The 21,770-nt window shown below is 39.6% G+C and overlaps 1 protein-coding gene across 5 annotated transcripts in view; it reads right to left on the reverse strand.

The window, feature by feature from the left end:
- Window positions 1-247: 247 nt before the first annotated feature.
- LMBR1 (limb development membrane protein 1) overlaps window positions 248-21,770 on the reverse strand; it is a 146,648-nt gene continuing 125,125 nt past the window's right edge. For all 5 annotated transcript variants that reach the window (XR_014020883.1, XM_081284649.1, XM_081284650.1 and 2 more), the window contains 2 exons: window positions 4,795-4,956; window positions 248-1,783 (listed from right to left, as the gene is read on the reverse strand). Coding sequence is in view for 4 of the 5 variants with exons in the window: in XM_081284649.1 (XP_081140775.1) it covers window positions 1,698-1,783; window positions 4,795-4,956 (248 nt within the window). In the remaining variant the exon portion in view is untranslated. The remainder of the gene's footprint in view (window positions 1,784-4,794; window positions 4,957-21,770) is intronic.

Consider the following 21,770-nt stretch of genomic DNA (forward strand, 5'->3'; position numbering starts at 1 on the left):
AGGCATGTGGATCTTATGCTGAGAAATCCACTGTTACTAGACTGGTGGTATACACTGAGTGTTGCTGAGAACCACAACTGAAAATGAATGTTTTTTTATTTTAAAACTAAGCTCATTGATATGAACTCAAAAAGCAATGTAGAGATATAAATAAAGGAGAAGTACACTCAGTAGAACTTATAAATATACAGTTTAAAGTTTCTTATTATTTTGGTGGTAAGTGGAAATACTGTTTTTCAAAAACGCCTCCCTACCCCCAAAGAAAACTTTAAATTCAACAATTTGAAAAAAAAAAAAAAAATGACCTTTTACTTTTGTCTGAGCACAACCTAAAGCCACACACTGAGTGCATGTGACACATATCCACACAGCTGTGCAGGACTGACCTTGGTGCCAGTGAGCCAGCCATGTGCTTTGGCATGCAAAGCCCTGGGTCCCTCCTGGTGACAGCAATGCAGAGCATCATGTTTGTGGTCTCAGTTGTGGACTGAAGAGTCAAGAGGCCATCCCAGCAACTACTGACCTGCCAGTGTCTGAGTGACCGGCAAGTCCCGTGACGGTGCAAACCTATGCTTAACATGGAAACCACTAATCTTAGGAGTTCTGGGCGTTGAACTGGTAACTTTTGTAAGTTGGAAGTTTAAAATGGCATATACAAAAGTAGCAAAAGCCTGAAGAATATGAGGAGAGAAGGGGTTTCTCGCACTCAGCATTTACATTTTTCATAAATGTCACAGAAGCCAGGAAATTAAGTGATCTTTGAAAAAAATGCTTTAAAAAGTTTTAAATGTACATGTAGCATAAAAGGCAAAATCTAAGTTATGAGTGTACTCACCACTGGCAATTGTCACAAGAGGTAACTTGAGTTATATGCACATAAACTGTCCATCAGTTACAATTACTTAGTACTTCCTCTGTAACAGCTTACTATACTGTACAACAGAAGGTATTCCTGTGGTGTCCACCAAGGCTCAAACTTTAAAAGAATTTAGTATTTTTCTCTTGGCTCAAAGTCTAATGAACTCTCTATAACATAAATCAGAAACTGTTTTTCTTTTGGTAAATAAAAATACAATTTGCAATTATTACAGCCCAATGCACCCACTGCTATGATGATTGGTACAAGCAGTTCCTACAAAATATGAACCAGCTGTGGTGATGCACCCCTGTGATCCCAGCTCTCTGGAAGCCGAGGATGGCCTGGGCAACACAGTGAGATACTGTCTCAAAAAGAAAAACAAAAACAAAACCACCCAGAATTTAGAAACTTCATTTTCTGAAGAAGCTTCACTTGGGGCCAACAGGGCCTTTTGAAGGCTTCTAAATGCTCAATAAAGCATTCAGTGGGGTTTGAGTGACTCTTCAGAAAGTCTGGACATCTGCCCTTCCTCGCATGTTCACTCCAGGTGGGGACTTTTCGTCTGGACAATGGCAAAGGTGTCTGCAGAAGAGTGTGCTTTTCCATAACATCACAAAAAACTTGTGTTTAACTAGAAACTATGGGGTACATCAGAAAGCTAAGTTTAAAAAATAAGATCAGTTATAGCCAGTTTCTTGGATAATGAAGAAAATGACACTGACAGGCCCAGTCCCTACACACAGACCAAAGTCGGTATGAAGTGCTCTGCGTTGACAGGAATGGCCTGAGTCTGGAGTCCCTGGGGCTCCTATTTGCAGAGTGGCACCCACTGCGGGTCTCACAGTGCCTTCTGGTGCCCATTTGCAGAAGGTTTGGTTGATTCTGAATCCCTTGAAGTATTCGATAAGTGAAGCTTATGAAGCCCTGCAGAAAGATTGAGAAAATGGTGAGAAACGATGTATTGTTGAGGGGCTGGGCAAGGGGCTGGGGTTGTGGGGAGAGAATATTCCATTTTATTGTGGAAGTTGTATGTGCTGGCCAAATGCTTTCTAGGAATGAAGGATTTCTTCTCCCCACTGGCAGCGCACCCTGGGGATAGACGGCGGCTGAAGATAGCTGCTGGAAGGAAGTCACACCCCCTTCCAGGATAGTCTGCCTCTAGCGACTGGCAGGCGTGAGGGGCCTCTTCTTACCTCAGTGGAGCTCTGAAGGGTCATCCAGAGTCATGACTCTCCACAGGGCCAGCAGAGGCATCAAAGCTAAATTTCCCTTCACAGTCCCTCCATTCTCCCCTTCCCCCTTCCCCCATAAAATCTCCTCTTGGCAAGCTCACTCCCATCACAGAGCATGCTTCCCAGAAAACCTGAGATGGAGATGTTCCCATTTTTATTTTAAAATACACATGCACACCTGGAACAGTGGTTCACACCTGCAATCCCAATGACTCAGGAGGCTGAGGCAGGAGGATGGCAAGTTCAAGGCCAGCCTCAGCAACTTAGTGAGACCCTAAACAACTAAGCAAGACCTTGTCTCAAAATGAAAAATAAAAAAGGGCTGGGGATGTGTGTCTCTAAGTTCAACCCCCAGTATTCCTTCAAAATACACATGCACTTATGCACATGCAGGAAAATGTAGGGAAGGAAACACCAGAAATACTAAGCATGTAATTAAGAAGAAAACTAATGGGGAAAAAATTACCAAAAGGAACAGAAAGAAATAACAAAGGAACAAAACAAATATAAAAATACTTCATCACTCAAAGATATTTTATAAAATAAAAATCATCATCTTTTTCAGTTACATTGACTTCCCTCTAGCATCCTGTGCTCTCACTTCCACACTGTGCCTGACACGGGAAACAACAGTGTGCCCTCACAGGAAGGAAAGGTGTAAGAAAACTCAAAAGAGTTCAGGTGGCACGAAAGCCTCAAACACTTTCATCAAAAATGAAACCCAGTGATACATAAGAATACCTAAAAAGTACATTTACAAGAAAGAAATAATTTTCATGAAGCTCAGACCTTTCTGACACTTCAAAAATGAATGAAGAAAAGACTCTTTTACTCCTAAAATTCCAGATAGTAATCTTCCTGTTAGGCAGTTTACATCACTCTTAAACACTCAAATCTCAATTTTAAAAATTTCTGTCACCTGTTTATCTTAAGGAAAGAAAAAGTGAAGTTGAACTTATGTATGACATTTGAATGGGAAGGAAAACAGGCTCCATCCAAGAAAAAACAGTTCTGGTCCCAGTAATGGCCAAACCACTGAGTGAGCAGGGAGGCCACGGGCACAGTGCAGGGCATGCATTCTGAAAACCTGCGCATCCCTTTTCTGTGGTCAGCTCCAGAAACAACCCCCCATTACCACCATCACCATATGTCCCAGGAGTTCTCTGAGATGGACACTGTTATTGCCAATGAACATAGTAGCAGAGGGGGAAGACTACAGGAAAATAAAAGGAAAAAAGGATTTAACTTTTAGAACCAAATTTTGCCTCTTTAAAAAAGTCACCCTTGAGGTCGGGGCTCATTCAAACACTGTAGGAACTTAAAGAGAACCTCCTTCTATGCCCAAATGGCCCCTGGAGAGCACCCCAAAGAGTAATGGAAAACACTTAAGAAAAGAAGGAAATAGACTAGCTTTTGCAACGCAGAGTGGCCAACATGTGACAGCCCTTACCTCTGCATGCCTACTAGAGGCCGCCTCGGCACAAAGGCAGCCAGAGCCCTCACTGAGCACCAGCTCACGGCCTCAGCCAGCCAGTGGCCAGTGGGGTTCTCCTGAGCAAACAAGTACACCTTAAGTTCGACTCCAGGCAGCTGACTGAGAAGCTCTATGAGTCCCACTTCATTTGCAGTTTTCATCTGGCCAGCATTATGAAACCTAGGCATTAACACTCATAAATTACCTGGTGCTCTGGCTGATAGTAGATGTAGCTATTTCCTTTCTGCCAGTACTTCAGTCAGTCATCCTCACAAGGCACATTCAAAGAAAAATGCACATGGACTGGTAGGCTGAGATCATTTTTTCCTCCCAAAGGTCACCAGGTTGGTGGTGTGAGCAGCTTTACTGCTGCTCATGTGGTTAAGTTATCTGAGAGTTGGACCTTAATGATATCAATCAATATCTTGCCTTTGAAAGAGCTAAAACCACAGTGTAATATTGAGTATAAACATTCAAATGGTGTCAACTTGGGAAAATGAGCTAATGCCAGGATTCTCCATAGCTCTATACAATAAATTGCTGTTTCCCTTCTTCTGTCTTAAAACTATATACTCCAATCCCAAGATAGCTTATATTGTCCTGGTTGTCCTAAAATATAGAACTTGAAGTATGCTTAGCATTCACGTGGATGTAAGCATGAAAAGTATACCCAGAGCTCACAACAGTTTTCACCATAGTCACCATGCACATGATGCCTGTGGTGTGTGACAATGCCAAGACAATGCCAAGACAGCCACTGCTGTCATCCTGAATTAGTCTGACTTACTGAAGAGAATTATGGGTCATCCTGATACTTTTAAACTCTGAGCCTCAAAAAAGTTTTAAGAAATAGTAAAAGGCATCATTATCAGAAAACAAGAGTTCGACAGTGTCATCCTCATCACCATCACCGTGAGAATAAAGGAGCGGAGGCCCACTGGGCTCTTGGAGTAAGTGTGTCAGGCAGTATGCAGAGTCCTCCGAGGACGCACTTCAGCAAGCAAATGTCTTCACTGCCCCTAAGGAGGAAGAGTCACCCAGCCTTTCACAGACAGGAGCTCTGAGGCTCAACACTGTGACTCCACAGAGGTCACAATCCTATGCGGTGGATCAAGAACTGAACTTCTCACATTACACACATTTAGAGACTGAAGAAAGACTTTAAGTTACCTGAAATGTCAAAATTATTAATTAGCAAAAAGAAAAATACCCATAAACCTCAGGATTACCTAGGGCCTTGAAAAGTTCTTCTCGTACAGCAGAGGTGAATTTTCTGACCAGACACAATGTTGTCACAATGGCAAAGAGCAAATTGTAGGATAATACAATATAGAAATTCCCCAGCCAATTAAATCTTCCAAAGTCTCCAAGTAGATCAAATCTCGTGATTCCTGTTGGAAATAAATAAAAGAGCCCTTAATAAAGTCAGGTAAGATATATTTGTTACCAAATAAAGTACAAATAAGATCTAATTAGGTCTCTCTCTGTTATGAGATGCTCTAATGAATGGTGCTGCAGACAACGCCTGGCTGTATCCAATGGAACCACCCACACCAGCCCCACCCTGCTTCTTGTACACACCAGTCACTTGCAAGCAACAAGCAAGAGGATGGCACAAATGCCCAGCACCTGCTCAGAATCCGTGCCTCCGTTAAAAAGGAAGCTGCTGTGCTGCTTGCCTGGGGGGATGTGGTGACTGCAGCTGGCCACAGGAACCAGAGTCCTACTGAGGAGGGTGTAGAAGCAAATCCTCACACTGCCCGTCTCCTGGGGTGAGATAGACTGTCCCCAAGAACAGCCAGATGCCCCAGCACCCTCTGACCCAAGTATATGTCTTCACAGTGTACAATACTTAATCTTTTTTTTCCTTTTTGGATTATTTATTGCCTATTTTCCCCAATAATTTTATTCCACTCCTATAATCCCAGTGCCCAGAGCAACACTTTACACATCTTAATATTGATTACATAAGAGAATAAATAAAGAGGATAATTTCCTTCTATAAAACATCATTAATCTGAATTAAATGCTACAGGTTTATAAACTAAAAGGGCAAAACTGGAAATGCAATGGGATTATGCCATATATGCTTTTAAGTTACTTAAAGTTACCTACACACATATTTTTAAAAGTCTTATTTTAAAAAAAAATTAATAGTCATTCTATTCAGTGAGCATGCACCCCAGGTCCAGTACTCACTGGAAAGAAAATGTGAACGGCAAGATTTTTCTGACCACTCATAGGTAAATAAATCCCAACATTTAGGTGGTCAGTCAAGTGACATAACAAGATTATAAGAGCCTTCAAGGAATAAACTGAAGAGCTACTAGGGAGCCATGAAAAAATGGAATTCCAAAGAATTACAAGAAATAACAGAAACCATCTACAGAACTGTACAGTTATGTACATCATATAATATGGGTGCCTTAAGGATTCTACAGGTGATTTCAAGAATACCTTTGACTCAGTCTCACAGTGTCAGCTGACTTGTGACCTTGACTCTCAGCCTTGCCAACTGCAGAGAGCAGCACAGAACTGCATACACACAACAGAAAACCCTCTCACAGAAAAGGGTAAGAACAGGGGATCCAAGCCTGCTCTGTAGTCACTCCTACCAGAGACTTTCAGAAGTGTATGTGGAATTTGTCATGTGTTGTTATGAGATGGTGACAGCCATCTTGGCTGCAGCATCTCAGCTGTAAGTCCAGTAAAGCTTCACTTTGTTAAAGGAATGGGTATCTAATTATATATTTCAATTTTCCAAATAAAGCAGACTTTGAGGGAGCCTAGGAAGTTACCCGTAAACGAGTTATGGTCCTACCAAAACAAGTCTCCGTAATTTCAACTAAGACCCTAGATTGGCAGTTTATCTGACCTGCAGAGCAGGTCATCCCTTTTTGAATCTGGTAAGGGTTATGCATTGCCTTACTAGAAAAACACACATATGTACATACACCCCAAATTTTGCACTCCATGAGGCTTATTTGTTAAGAACTGACAGGCCCCAGCCTAGGATGAAAACCCTGCCTCAAAGGTCCAGAGCAGTCTCACCTGCCCAACAATGTGGATCATATACTGCCCTGAGTAAAGACAAAATCTGGGCACATATACCTACCATGTGCTTTTAGTTATTCATAAACTATATATGTACTATTTACTAATATCAAACACTTTGAAAGTTACTAACACAAATACTAGGTCTAACGTTTTCTTCCCATGGTTCAGTGGCTGATCTTAAGAAACTTGGAAACCAACAGAACCTGCTATGTGGTCATTCGACCACCCTGGACGTGGCCTGCCCTATACTGTGACAGCACTACGTGGAATGAGAGTGGAGAGGTGAGGTCATGGAAAGCCCACAGTAGGAAGGGGTAGTGTGCCAGAAGAGGAGGGTGGGCTTTGACTAAGACCACCTCAATGGACTTGACCAGGCATCCGAGAGAATCAAGGCCCAGGCCTAACAGGGATGTCCAGGGAAAGGACACCTTTAGCAGTAGGTGTGGTTCCCAGGATCATTCAGGTTGACCTCACAAAGACACACCCAGGAGCCTGCTGCCATAGAGTACTGGGAATCCAGACAGAATACTAGCTCCTAGGGACTAGTCTAAAATAACTGCTGTTTCCACTGCAACTTTTCTTAAAAAACTGAACTGATACTGACAAAGATTACTGTGGACAACACACATAGCTCTTTAATTCTGAAACTTGAAGCAAAAAAAAAAAAAAACTGAAGTAATCACTTAAGATACTGGCATTGAGGCTTCTATAACAGCAATAATTAAAATTATTTTCAAATTAAAAAGCGCCAATACTTAACACAATGCAGCCACACTCAGACAAAGCTTTGGTTTATTAACACTTATCATATGAACATACAGTGCTTCAAAACCTGTATTTCTGGAGAAAGGCAAAAGGGTATTTGGACAGCAAATTTTAAAACACTACATGCCTAAATACACCCATTCAGAAGTTCCCTTTGTTAAAAGGTAAGTAAGAAGCTTAGTCAAGCCGCACCTGGGCAGAAGGTCACATCGCCTGCATCATATTCTTTGCTGAGAATAAAACACTCTTCATAAAAAGTTGCATGACAACTCCCCACCCCCACCCCCAGGATTCAATCAAAAATGTTTTAGGTGTAATTCTTTGAATAACAATCTTTTTCTACTCACACTTTAAAAGAACTAATGTACAGAATAAAACCTCATTTTAAGAAAGAGATGGCTACTCCACCCACAAGGTGAGTCAGACAACTCCTGCTGTTCTCAGCCCAGCTGAGTGGACTTGGCCTTTAGCAAGCACACTCGTGTTCTGCAGGAGGGGGTAGGAGAGCACTCAGAAGCTTGGCACACAAAGGACAGCAAAGGGACTTTGTCAATGAATCACACACGTGGCCTGTTGTACAAATGGCTGACGCAAATATCCAAGACTTAGATGTAAGGCTGCCCAAAAGCACACAGTCATCATCGCATTATAAAAAACAAACTCATACATTAAATTCTATTGAAATATTAGGATGAACATATTTTCTCTTTCTGGAAATGGTTAAATCACTATTCTGACTAGGTTTACAAATTCCCTTCTCTAAACCAAACTTTTAAAATAATTTTAGCTAAGATGGTATCAAAAACCAAACATGACTCAAGAGTATGAAATAATAAAGTCTACATCACTTTAAACATCATGACTTCCAGGATAATGTACTTAGGCTCACTGTCAACTATTCTATTTGCTAGAAAAATCAAGGTATTCACGGACTAAGGAAGGTTCCAATGTGGGGCTGGAAAGGTAGATGACACTGCTAGATCAAAGATTTTAACTTGTGACACATTTTACTGTGAAAGTATATTTTTGTTAAATGACATCAACTGGAAATATAATTACTGGCTTCAGATGCCAGCCTAGATGGAGTAAAGGCAATTAGATTTTCCATCCTATTTAAATATGCCCTGGCAGCCATAACCAATATCCACTGGACAAAATATACAAAATGATGGTTTCAAGATCCTGGACACCAGGCAATGAGGGACAGAGACTGCTGGGAGATGAGACGTAAGGTGGGCCCCTATGTGGCACCATTCACAGCCTGAGGTAGGCTTCAGGCTGCAGTGTATAAAGAAGGAGTCAGGCTCAGCCACCTCCCTGAGATGAAGAGACATAGCTTAGAGCATGCGGATGGCTCTGTGTCCAGAGAGCTGCACACAGGAGCCCAGGACTGCAGGCATGTGAGGGAACTCCCAGCCTAGAAATCGCACAGTTGATAAGATAACCTTAACAGTCCTTTAATTTCAAAAGCTAGAAAAAAAACGATTGACTCTACAAGTAGAGATATGAAAGATATAAAATAGTCTGAAATTGACCTTCTTCAAAGGAAAATTACAATGGAAAATATGAAAAGTATAGTAGCAGATGGGATTAATGGCAGATTAGACAATGCAGAAAAAGAAATTAGCAAATTTGAAGATAAAGTAAAAGAAACTCAAGAGCAAAAGAAGACCAAATAGTGAACAGAGCATCAGAGAACTGTTTGTTGTTTCACTCCTGACGACTGATGTGCCTGTGATCAGAGTCCCTGAAAGACAGGGAACAGAAGAAAAATTATTTGAAGAAATAATAAATGAAAATCTTCCAAATTTAATGAATACTGCACACCAACAGATCAAAAAGCACAATGAACTCAAAGAAAAGAAATCCAAGGAAAATTATACCAAAGCACATAGCAACCAATCTGTTTAAAAGAATAAAAAAATAAATAAATAAAGCTGCCAAAAGAACTCACATAAAAAAGAGCAAAAATTCTGGTTGCAAAGTATTTGTTGTTAAAGATAATGCAAAGACAATGAAGTAATTGTTTTTAGTACTGAGAGAAAAAAAGTAACATAAAATTTCATATTCAGCAAAAATACCTTGAAACACAAGGCAAAATAAAGAACTTTCACTTACAAACAGCTGAATATTCATTACCCAAAGACTTACACTGCAAAGAATGTTAAAGAAAGTATTTGAGGTAGAAGAAAAGCAACCTCAGAAGGAAATCTGACTCTACAGAAAGACCTGAAAAGCAGCAGAAATGATCACCATGTGGATAATTATATTTTAAAAAACTTCTTTAAACACTGTTAAACTTTTTTAAAAGGTCATTGTTTTAGGACGGGGTAGATGTAGTTCAGTGGTAGAGTGCTTGCCTAGCATGCATAAGGTCCTAGATTTGAACACCAGCACTAAAGGAAAAAAGAAATCATCATTTAAAGCAAAAGCAAAGACCACATATTGTGAGGTTTACAGCATGTGTAAAAGTAAAATGTCTGATGACAACAGCTTAAGAATGACATCAGAAGCATGGTATAGTGGAAGACTGCACCTTGCCCACCTATAAAAACACAACCAGACAGAGACCCACAAAGGAGACCAGCTCTGGAAGAGCCGGGCGCAGCCATGGAGGAACAACCTCAGGGTGAGGCAAAGAGCCGAGCAAACAGAGAAGTGCAGGAAGAAGTTTCACTTTATTGCACCTTAGCACCAGAAGAACAGGACAAGCCAATGGCCTCCCCAGCTGCACTGTCACACACACAGATCACTGGCAGTCCAACATAGCTGTGCAGAAGCCACTGATCCCCATCAAGTGGCATGTGCCACCATGGTCACCAGAAGCCCCCAACAGATTCTGCCACTAAAGAAACTGACAGCTGGTGCAACCACAGCTTACATCCTGCAGCTTCTGGCACTGAGAGTCTCAAGATTTTTGCCTCTGTAGATGGAGTTGCCCTAAGCCATCACCACCATACTGAGTCCAGAACTGCTGCTCCAACAACTGCTGCTCCAGGTGCTCTGGTCACAAGACCTAGAACAGCCGGTATACGCACCTAAAACTAGCCCTGCCTCAGACCGCTCTCCTAGAGCCCAGTGTTTTGTTTGCTAGAGGCCAGCTTCAGCCCCAAACACTGGCCTTGAATGCTGTGTGTGCCCCCACTGACAACTGGCCCAGCCCCTGCCTACCCATGCATACTTGCTGCTGGACCCAGGGCCACCTGGAGGACATCAACAGCCCTGGCAGCCATAACCAATATCCACACAGACTTCACCACTGAAACCCCACAACTGCCTGAGCCACCACACCACTGACCCCATCCCCTAGAGCCAAAGCCCCTGCAAATCCCACACTTGACATATGCATGCCATTATGCCTGCGCCTCGTGCAACAGCACACTCCCACACATTGCCTAGGTAGTGACCCCATGTCCCCCACAGCTGGGAGCTTTCCTTACTCAAGACCATCCATGAAGTCTAGAAGTTGATTATTGCCTCAACTGCCCAGATGTCAACACAAGGATACAAGAAAATGGGAAATCAGGAATACAATGAACTTCCAGTAAAAAAATAAATAAAAAAAAATCCACATCCACACATTGCCTACCTAACAAAGAATCCAAAACAGTACTCTAAAAGAAATTCATGAGCTACCCAAGAACACACATAAACAGTTTAATGAAATCGGGAAAATAATATAAGAACAAAAGGAGAAGGGGATACCAAGGATTGAACTCGGGGGCGCTCAACCACTAAGTCACATCCTCAGCCCTATTTGTATGTTTTTTATTTAGAGACAGGGTCTCACTGAGTTACTTAGAGTTTGCTGAGGTTGGCTTTGAACTTGCAATCCTCCTGCCTCAGCCTCCCAAGCCACTGGGATTGCAGGCGTGGGCCACTGTACCTCAGCCTATTGCTTGTATCTTGAGGATGGCCAATCTAAGATGAAATCTCAGTGTAGTCTTGACTTGAACTTCCTTAACTGCTAAAGATGCTGAACAGTATTTGTTGGCCATTTATATTTCTCCTTTTTGAGAAGTGTCTGTTTAGATCATTTGCCAATTCATTAATTGGGTTACCAGGTTTTCTAGGTATTAAGTTTTTTGAGGTCTTTGTATATTAAATATTAATATTCTGTCAAAAGTGTAGCTAGCAGAAATTTTCTCCCATTCTGTAGATCCTCTCTTCACATTCTCAATTGCTTCATTTACTGTTCAGAAGCTTTTCAACTTGATGCCATCCCACTTATTAACATTGCAATGACTTCCTCCTGAGGGCCCCTAAAGGTCAGGGGTCATATGCATCTATATGTTGACCCCACATTTTCTTCTAGGAGTTTCACAGCTTATTCAGCTATAAAGATGAATGAAATTGTGTCATATCAGGAAAATGGATGGAACTTAAAAGCGTTACATTAAATGAAATAAGTCAAACTCAGAAAGTTAATGGTTATATATTTTTTATCGTATGTGGAAGCTAAAGAGAAAAAAAGAAAAAAGAAAGGAAAATAGAAAGATGACAAGTAAATGAGAAGAAGCAGGCTAGCAGAATCAAGGAAAGGAAGTCACTAGGGATTGATACTAACCAAACTGTATTGTCACATCATGTGCATATACAAATATATGACATCAAGTTCACTGTGTATAATTATAATGCATCCAAAAAATTCTGGATAAATTCTTTAAAAACTACCAAGTGATAACAGTAAGTCCTTACCTATCTATCACTACTTTACATGTAAATGCTTAAACTCTCCAATCAAAAGGCATAGAGGGCTAAGAATGTAGTTCACTGGTAGGGCACTTACCGAGCATGCATGAGGCCCTGAGTTTGATATTGGGGAGAAGACAAGACAGAGAGGATGACTGGATGAGAAAAAACAAATAAATAAAAAACAAGGAAGGTCCATGGGGCTGGGATTGTAGCTCAGTGGTAGAGCGCTTGCCTAGCATGTGTGAGACACTGGGTTCAGTTTTTAGCACAGCATACAAACATAAAATAAAGGTTCACTGATAACTAAAAAAATATTTTTAAAAAAACAAGGTCTAGCAATACACTGTTTATAAGACTCATGTTATATATGAAGCTATACATAGTATCAAATGAAGGGATGGAAAAAATATTCCAATACAGAATAAGGGTGACCATGCTTATATCAGACGGAATAGACTTGAAGTCAAAAATTGTCAAAAGAGACAAAGGTCATATATAATTATCAAAGGGCCAAATCAACAAGATTGTAAATACATATCTGTGTGTTCATCTGAAAAATACCTTGAGATAAACAAAAATTAAAATACAACTTAACAAAACTTAAGGGCTTCAGCAAGGGAAAAGAGGGATGTACATAGTGATAAATGTCCATGTTTAAAAAGAAGGACTCAATTAAACAAACTAACTTTAAAACTAGAGAAATTAGAAAAGAAGGGGAAAAAAACCAAAGTTAGCATAAAGAAGGAAAAATATGTTGGTTAGAGAAGAAATACATGAAAATTTTGAAAAGCATTTTTAAAAAATCAGCTGGGTGCAGTGGTGTACACCTATAATCCCAGCAACTTGGTAGGCTGAGGCAGGAGGATCTCAAGTTTGAGACAAGTCTCAGCAATCAAATGAGACCCTGTCTGAAATAAAACATAATTTGAAATAAAGGGAGACTGAAGATGTAGCTCAGTGGTAAAGGGCCCCTGGATTTAATGCTCAGTACCAAAAAAAAAAAAAAATCAATAAAATGTTGATTTTTTTGAAAAGAATTGACAAACCCTTGGTAACATTAAGAAAAAAAGGGAGAAGACTCAAATAACTAAAATAAGAAATGCAAGTAGGATCATTATAACAGATAACAGAGAAAAGAAAAAGATCCTAAGGGACTAATATGAACAATTATACACCAACAAATAAGATAACCTGGAAGAAATGGATGAATTCTTAAAGACATACAAACTACCAAGACTGAATCAAGAAGAAACAAAATGCCCAAGGAGCCAATCAGTAATCAAAAACCTACCAATAAAGAAAAGCTCATCAGTAATTCAGCAGGCTGAGACAGAAGGCTCACAAGTTCGAGGCCAGCCTCAGGAACTTAGTGAGGCCCTAAGCAACTTACTGAGACCCTGTCGCAAAAAATAAAAAGGGCCAGGAACACAACTCAGCAATAAAGCACCCCTGGGTTACCACCAAGCTACATCCCCAGCCTCCCCACTTTTTAAAACATTTTTTTAGTTGTTGATAGTACTTATTTATTTACTTATTTATTTATTTATTTATACGCAGTACTGAGAATCAAACCCAGTTCCTCACACATGCCAGGCAAGTGTGCTACCACTGAGCCACAGCCCCAACCCCCCCCCCTCCAGTCCTTTCTTAAATTTTTAGACAAGGTCTCACTAAGTTGCTGAGGGGCTCACTAAGTTGCTGAGACTAACCTTAAACTTGCAATCCTCCTGCCTCAGCCTCCCAAGTAGGTAGAATTATGGGCATGCACAATCATGCCTACTGCAAACCCTTCTTAAACTCTTCCAAAACACAGAAGAAGGAAACACTCTCACTATTTTATGAGGCCAGTATTACCCTGATTTCAGAGCTAGACAAAGACGACACAGAAAAGTACAGGCCAATCAATATCCATGATGAATACATTTTGGCAAACAATTCAACAGCAATATTAAAATGATTATATGTCAAAACAAGTGGTACTTGTGGGTAATAAGGAAGGTTCAACATATGAAAATCAACCAATGTGATTTCCTAACAGAATCAAAGGAAAAAAAAAAAAACACCTGATCATCTCAGCAAATGGAGAAAAAGTGTCTAACAAATACAGCATCCTTTCATGGTTTAAATATTCTCTCAACAAAATAGTAAGAAGAAATTTACCCCAACATTTTAAAGGCAACATATGGAAAACTCATGGCTAACATCATAATCAGTGGGGAAAAACTCAAAGCTTCTAAGACCTGGAGGAAGGTCAAGATGCCCCCTCTAGTCACTATTACCAACCACAATACTGGAAGTCCTAGCTGGAGCTGTGAAACTAGACAAAGAGAGAAAAGAAATCCAGATTGGAAGAGAAGTAAAACTGTCTCTGTTTGCAGATAAAATAATCATATACACAGAAAACCCTACAGGACATGCACACATGTGTGCTCACGAGCAAACACACACATTCTTAGAACTAATAAATTCTGTAAACTTGCAGGATACAAAATCAACATACAAAAATCAGTGACATTTTTATACACTAGTTACAAACTATCCAAAAACAATCCTTTAAATTAGAAATAGGATTAACAAAAAGGATAAAATACTTAGGAACTGACTTGGATCAAAGAAGTAAAAAAATTGTGCACTGAAAATTAATTTACAATGAAGGGAATTTTAAAAGATAGAAATATATGGGAAAACATCCTATGTTTGTAGATGGGAAGACTTAATATTGTTAAAGTATCCATACTACTTAAAGAAATCCACAGATTCAATAAAACCTATATCACATTCCCAATAGAATCTTTTTACAGAAATAGGAAAACAACCCTAAAATTCCTCTGGAACTCCAGAAGGCCCACAAAAGCCAAAGCAATCATGAGCAGGAACAAAACTGCAGGCACCACACTTCCTGACTTCAAAATACATTGTAAAGCTACAGAAACTCAAAGCAGTTTGATACTGACAAAAAAGACACAGAGACAACTAGAACAGAAGCGAGAACCCAGAAATAAATCTATGCATTATCATGAGCTGAGCACAAGAACACCAAGGGCACCAGGAACACACAGGGGGGAAAGGACAGTCTTTTCAACTATGAAGATGGAGAAGTGGACATCTTCGATGCAGAAGAATGCAGTCAGGTCCCTGTCTCACATTGTGCGTGCGCGCGCACACACACACACGCGCGCGCACACACACACACACACACAATCAACTCATACACTAAAGGCTTAAACATGACCATAAAAACCTCTTAGAAGAAAACATTCTTATGACCTTCTTTACACTGACCCTGGCAACAGTCTTGGGGGTTATGACACAAAAGGCTAGGCAATAAAAGCAAAAAGAGTCAAGAAGGTTCTGCACAGCAAAGATACAATTAACAAAATGAAAAGACAACCAACGGACTGGGGAAATATTTGCACACCATATATCTGATTTGGGATTAATATCCAAAATACATATTTAAAAACCATTACAACTCAATGCCAAAAATATAAATAACCTGACTTTAAATAGGTAAAGGACCTAAATAAACACTTCTCAAAAGAAGATATACAAATGGCCAGCAAATATAAATATATACAAAGGTGCTCAACATCTCTAATGATTAGGGATTGTATATCCAAACCATGATGAGCTAACACCTCACATCTGTTAGAATGACTATTATAAAAAAGACAAGAGTAAGAGTTGGCAAGGACACTAAAAAAGGGGACACTCGTACATTGCTATGAGCATGTAAACTGGTATAATCAACCATGAAAAACAGTATGAAGGGTTCTTTTTCATGTTTTTTTAAAATTTGTTTTAATTAGTTACACATGACAGTACAATGACCTTGACATATCATACATTTGAATCAGACAGCACGAAGATTCTTTAAAATTAAAAGCAGGGCTACCACATGATCCAGCAATCTCACTTTGGGGTGTATATCCAAAGCAACTGAAACCAGATCACACAAAAAGATACCCACATTTCCTGTACACTGAAACATTATTCACAATGTCAAGAAACTGAAACAATCAAAGTGTCCTTCAACAGAAGAATGGATAGAGAAAATGCACACATGTACAAATCACATAGATGTACACATATACACACACTCTAGAATATTATTCAGTCCTAAAAGTAAAGGAAATTTGCCAGTTATGACCACATGGATAAAGAAATTATGCTAAGTGAAACAGACCAGACATAGAAAGACAAATACTGCATTGATCTCACTTATAAGTAGAATGTAAACTCGTCAAATTTATACAGAAAGTAGGATGGTGGCTGCCAGGGATTGGGGGAGATGGGTGACATTAGGTAGTGGGTACAAAGTTTCAGTAATATGAGTTAAGTTTTTCACAATCTGATGTACTTTGTGGTGACAATAATTAACAAACTATTTTGTATATTTATAATCTGCTAAAAGGATAAATCTTAAATTCTTTCACCATACACACACTGGTAACTACACAGAAGTAATGACACTAATTAGCTTCATCACGATGATCATTTCAGAATATATATATATATATATATATATATATATATATATATATATCACCACAATGTCAAACTGAGCATCTTAAATATATAAAATTTGAATATGTCAATGATACTACAATAAATCTGATTTTAATAAATAATAGCACAAGATTAGCAGAGAAGAAATGAAAGAAGATTGTTGGAAGGTTCTTATGTTACATGGCACTTTACTTGACAGACGGTGATAAACTATATGTAAATTTCTTACTAATACTACAAACCCTGCAGTAACCAGTCAAATAACACAACAAAGAGTTATAGCAAATAGGTCAACAAAGGAGGTAAAGCAGAACCATCTCTTTCAAATGCAATTTATTTCGATGAATGCAGATAAAGAGGAAAAGAGGAACAAAGGAAAGACGGGACAAGCACCATGAGAGCTGATTCAGACCCAGTCATGTCCATGGCCACATTCAGAGTGAATGGCTCAAGTGTCCAAACTCAGACACAAAGACTGATAGGCCAGCTAGAAAACAAGATCCAACTGTATGTTTATAAAATACCAACTATTTAAATATAAAGACACAAACAGGTTAAAAGTTTAAGAATGAAAAAAATATATACTAACTGAAGAGCTGAAATAGCTACATTAATATAACACAAAGAAAATTTCAAAGAATATTACTAAGGATAAGGAAAATCATTAGCACTGTCATAATTATGAAAGAGTGAGTTCATCAAGGGGGCAGAACAACCCTAAATATTTATGCATCTGATACCAGAGGTTCAAAGTTCATGAAGTTAGAACTGACAGAATTGTCAGGAGAAATAAACAGATCCACAATAGAGTCAGAATTTCAAAACTCTCCTCTCAATAACTGATAAAACAGTGAACAGTATAGAACAGTATAGAGGGTACAAGTAACACTGCCAACTGAATTCACCTTTTACTATAGGACACACCATCTACCCACAGCAAAATATACCATCTTTTCAACTGTACACTAAAGACAGACCTTATTCTGGGTCATAAAGCAAGTCTCAATAAATTCAATATGATCCAATTCATATAAAATACACTTCTTCACCATAATGAAATCAATAAAAAACAAATTAAAAATCAGTAACAAATCTCTGGAAAATCCCCCCAAATATGTGGAAACTGAATAACATACTCCTAAATAACTCATGGGTCAAAGATGAAATAAAGAGATTAAATCAGAAAGTATTTTGAACTGAATGAGAAGCAAAAATACTTACTATAAAAACTGGGAGGAGGCAGCCAAAACAGAACTTAAAAGGAAATTTTTAGTGTTAAGTGACAATATCAGAAATGGAAAAAGACCTCAGATCAATGAACCCATCTTTTTATTTCAAGGCAACAGGAAAATCAGAGAAAATAAACTCCAAAGTAAGTAGAAAGAAAAAAAATAATAAAGATAAGGGCCAAATCAGTGAGCTAGACAATAGAAAAAGAACAGAGAAAATAAATGAAACCAAAAGCTGGTCCTTGAGAGGATCAATAAAATTTCGTAAATTTGCAGTCATACTATTCAGGAAAAAAAAAATATCAATTACCCAATCTGCTTCAAAAGATTATTTCACTGCAAAATCTACTTTCACTGAAAGTAAGAGAACTCTTGTCAATAAACAAGTTGGATAAAAAAAGCAAATTGCTTAAACGACATTAACAAAGCTTGCTGGAGAAGAAATAGGTAAAACAGTAGCCTTCTATTTATAAAAGAATTTGTTACTAAAACCTTTCCAAAACAATAAATTCCAGACCTAAATGGTTTCGGTGAGGAACTATATTAGAACTAAAGGGGAAAAAACTGATTCTACAAAAGCTTATCCAGATAACTGAAGAAGAGGGTATATTTCAGAATATTCTGAATGAGGAGAGCATTCTTTATATGTACATCAAAACCAGAGTAAAAGACAGTGTTTTAGTCAGCCTTTTCACCACTGTGACCACAAGCATGACAAGAACAAAAGTTTATTTGGAGCTTCCCAGTTTCAGAGGTCTCAGTCCACAGCCAGCTCCATGGCTCTGGCAGTGGTGAGGAAGAGCATCAAGGCAGAAGAATGTGGTGGAGAAAAGCAGCTCAGTACACGATGATCAGGAAGCAGAGAGAGGCTCCTCTCACCACCGATAAAATATAAACCTTAAATGCACACCCCAGTGACCCCTCCTCCAGCCACACCCTACCTGTCTACTTCTACCACCACCTGAACCCCTATCAGGGGATTAAGGCCCTGATTAGATTGATGCTTTTGTAACCCAGTCATTTCACCTCTGAACTTTCTTGATTGTCTCACACATGAGTTTTTGGAGTACACCTAATCTAAACCATATTAGATACTAACAAGGACAACTACAGACCAATATAGTCATAAACAGTGAAGCAGATCCAACAATATAAACAAGGAAAACACATCCAATATAAACAAGGAAAAAACCTCAAGGATCCTACCCCAGGAAGTGGGTGGTTTTAACAAACACTTGAGAACTACTCAACATAATTTAGCATATCTGTAGACTAAAAAGCAAAGCCATATTATCTCAAAAGATGCACAAAAAACATTTTTAAAAAATTCAACATCCATCCTTGATTAAAAACAACAACAACAACAACTTCATCCCTGGTTTAAAAAACAAAAAGCAAACTCCAAAAAAGCAGGAAAAAGAAGGAATATCCTCAACCTGGCTGGTATATGTAACTACAAAAAATAAATAAATGAGAAACAACACCACAAAGGCTACAACTACTCACAGTTGATAGTGAGGGACAGATGCTTCTCCTAGAACTAGGAAGAGCAAGGCAAGAAGTCTGCTCCCCTCCTTCACTCATGCTGTCCTGGAGGCACCAAATACAAAGGGAACAAAATAAATAAAAGATTCTACCAGAAAGGACTCATCTAAGATGTCAAACCATCTAAGAAGAAAAATCTGATGATGTTCATAAGACAGCTACTAAAACTAGTGAGTTTACCAAGGTTACACAATAAAAAAGATCAACATATTAAAATCATCCGAATTTACATTGTTGGTAGTGAAGTATTGAGAACAGAATATTTTTAGAATATCATTTTTGTAAATGAAATCTGAACAACAACAAAAGCTACAAAACATCAGGGAAAACAAAATAAAGAAACTAAGTGTATTGTGTTCAGAAGTTGGAAGAATATTGTAACAATGTTAATCCTTTCCAACTTGTTTCATAGATCCCAACAATCCCAGGATATATTCATCAACAAAAAGAAATATGCTATTAAGCCACAAAAAGACATGGAGGGGGCTGGGGGCTGTGTCTCAGTGCTAGAGCACTTGCCTAGCATGCGTGCGGCACTGGGTTCAATCCCCAGTACCACATACAAATAAACAAATAAATAAAGGTATTGTGTCTATCTACAACTTAAAAAAAAAAAAAGAAAGAAAGAAAACAGACCTGGAGGGACAGTAAATGCCTCTGCTAGCTGAAAGCAGCCACTCTGAAACACTATATACACCATGATTCCATCTATGTGACATTTTGGAAAAGTCAAAACTATAGAAACAATAAAAAGATGGGTGGTTGCCAGGGGCTTGGGGGCTGGGGTGAGCAGGAGGTGCACAGAAGACTTCCAGGCAACGGTGGATACACATCATTGTGCCTGTGCCCAAACCCACAGGATGCACACCACCAAGTGTGAACACTTGGGTAAACTATGGACTCTGGGTGACATAGAGGGGCCCACGCAGTACTGCAACTATAACAGACAGACAGACTTCTCTGGTGGGGGACAGTGATAAGGGGTATGTGGGAAATCTCTGTACCTTCCCCTCAACTAGACTGTGAACCTAAAACTGCTTGGGGGGGGGGGGGAGGCAGGTCTTTGGTTGCCTGGCAGTAGTGCTGGGGAGTAGGTATGACGGAAAAATACATGGGGCCAAAAGAAAACATTTAAGGTGATGGGCATGTTGTTGATCTTGACTGCACACATCAATCAAAGCTTATCAAGCTGTACTTTAAATATGTGGGTTAATTGTATGCTAATGATATCTGAATAAAACTGTTTAAATGTATTTATTAAACTTCAGACTATATAATCAATATCCTGCATGGATATGTCAGTATATGGCTCAGCCCTTGAAATGATAATGAGAAACTATATTTCTGTATTTGTGTCATGATACATGACATGATTTTTTTAAATTTCCTACCATATTCTTAACACTATACAGATTCTGTAGGAGTTTCAAAGTAAGCATGTAAGGCAGTGATTCCCCTCCTAGAACTGCCTTCTCAGGAAGAGACGATCTCAGGACACTTAGTGTTCCCAGAGCATCTGAAAGTGAGCAGGCAGCACAGGACCCCTCTGTGCACACAGCATGATGGGGTGGGGCAGGCTCCTTTCCTCTGGGCTACTGGGTCAGGAGAAGAAACTGAGAGATCAGGATGCAGTGTGACACAGCAGGTCTGACTGTGTTCTGAGAGCAGAGAGGGATAAGAAGGAAGGGCGGAGGGAAGGCTCCTGGAGACTGCCCACTGAGCTGATGAGCCATCTTGAGCACCATGTCAGGTTCTGGGCAAGGCAGGCCCTACCTGGCGACAGGGGAAAAACACTCAGGGTAGAGGAAGCAGTGTGTTCAAGGGCAGAGTAAACACAGCAGCCACACTTTCTGCCCAACACAATGAGGAGCATGCCTTTATTGGAAACAGCTCAGAATGTCTCTGGAATGGCAGGAGATGCAGGCAGGGCTAGGTATAAAAGGGCACAGGTGCCCCTTAAGGAGGCTGGGTGTTGTCTGAATGGCAAAAACCCTTGCAGCATTTGGAGCAGGGGACCACAGGGCCATGCTTTCACTGTGTATGGGGTGGGTGTGGCAGGGATGGGCTAGCCTTTTAACCATGAGTAGATGGAACAGAGAAGGGACAGAGGAGGCCCTCCGGGATAGGACTCTGCCTGCACTGCAAAAGCCATCTACGGTGTTCTTCCTGCCTGCTCCCTTTGTCCACTGTGTGCAGCACTGGAAGATGAATGAGAGAAAGTGACTTACACAGTTAGAAGTAGTTAAGGCCTTGGGATTTATGTATGTCGTGCGTGGCCAGGGAACAGTGAAGAAAACCAGTATTTACTACATAACACTCTTTCCTTCTAAATAATTTACTGAGGTGTAATTCACATAGCACAGAATTAACCATTTTAAATAAATAATCCAAGGGCACTGGACACT

This window comes from Spermophilus citellus (assembly GCF_964194105.1).
Source record: "Spermophilus citellus genome assembly, chromosome: 3".
NCBI lineage: Eukaryota > Metazoa > Chordata > Mammalia > Rodentia > Sciuridae > Spermophilus > Spermophilus citellus.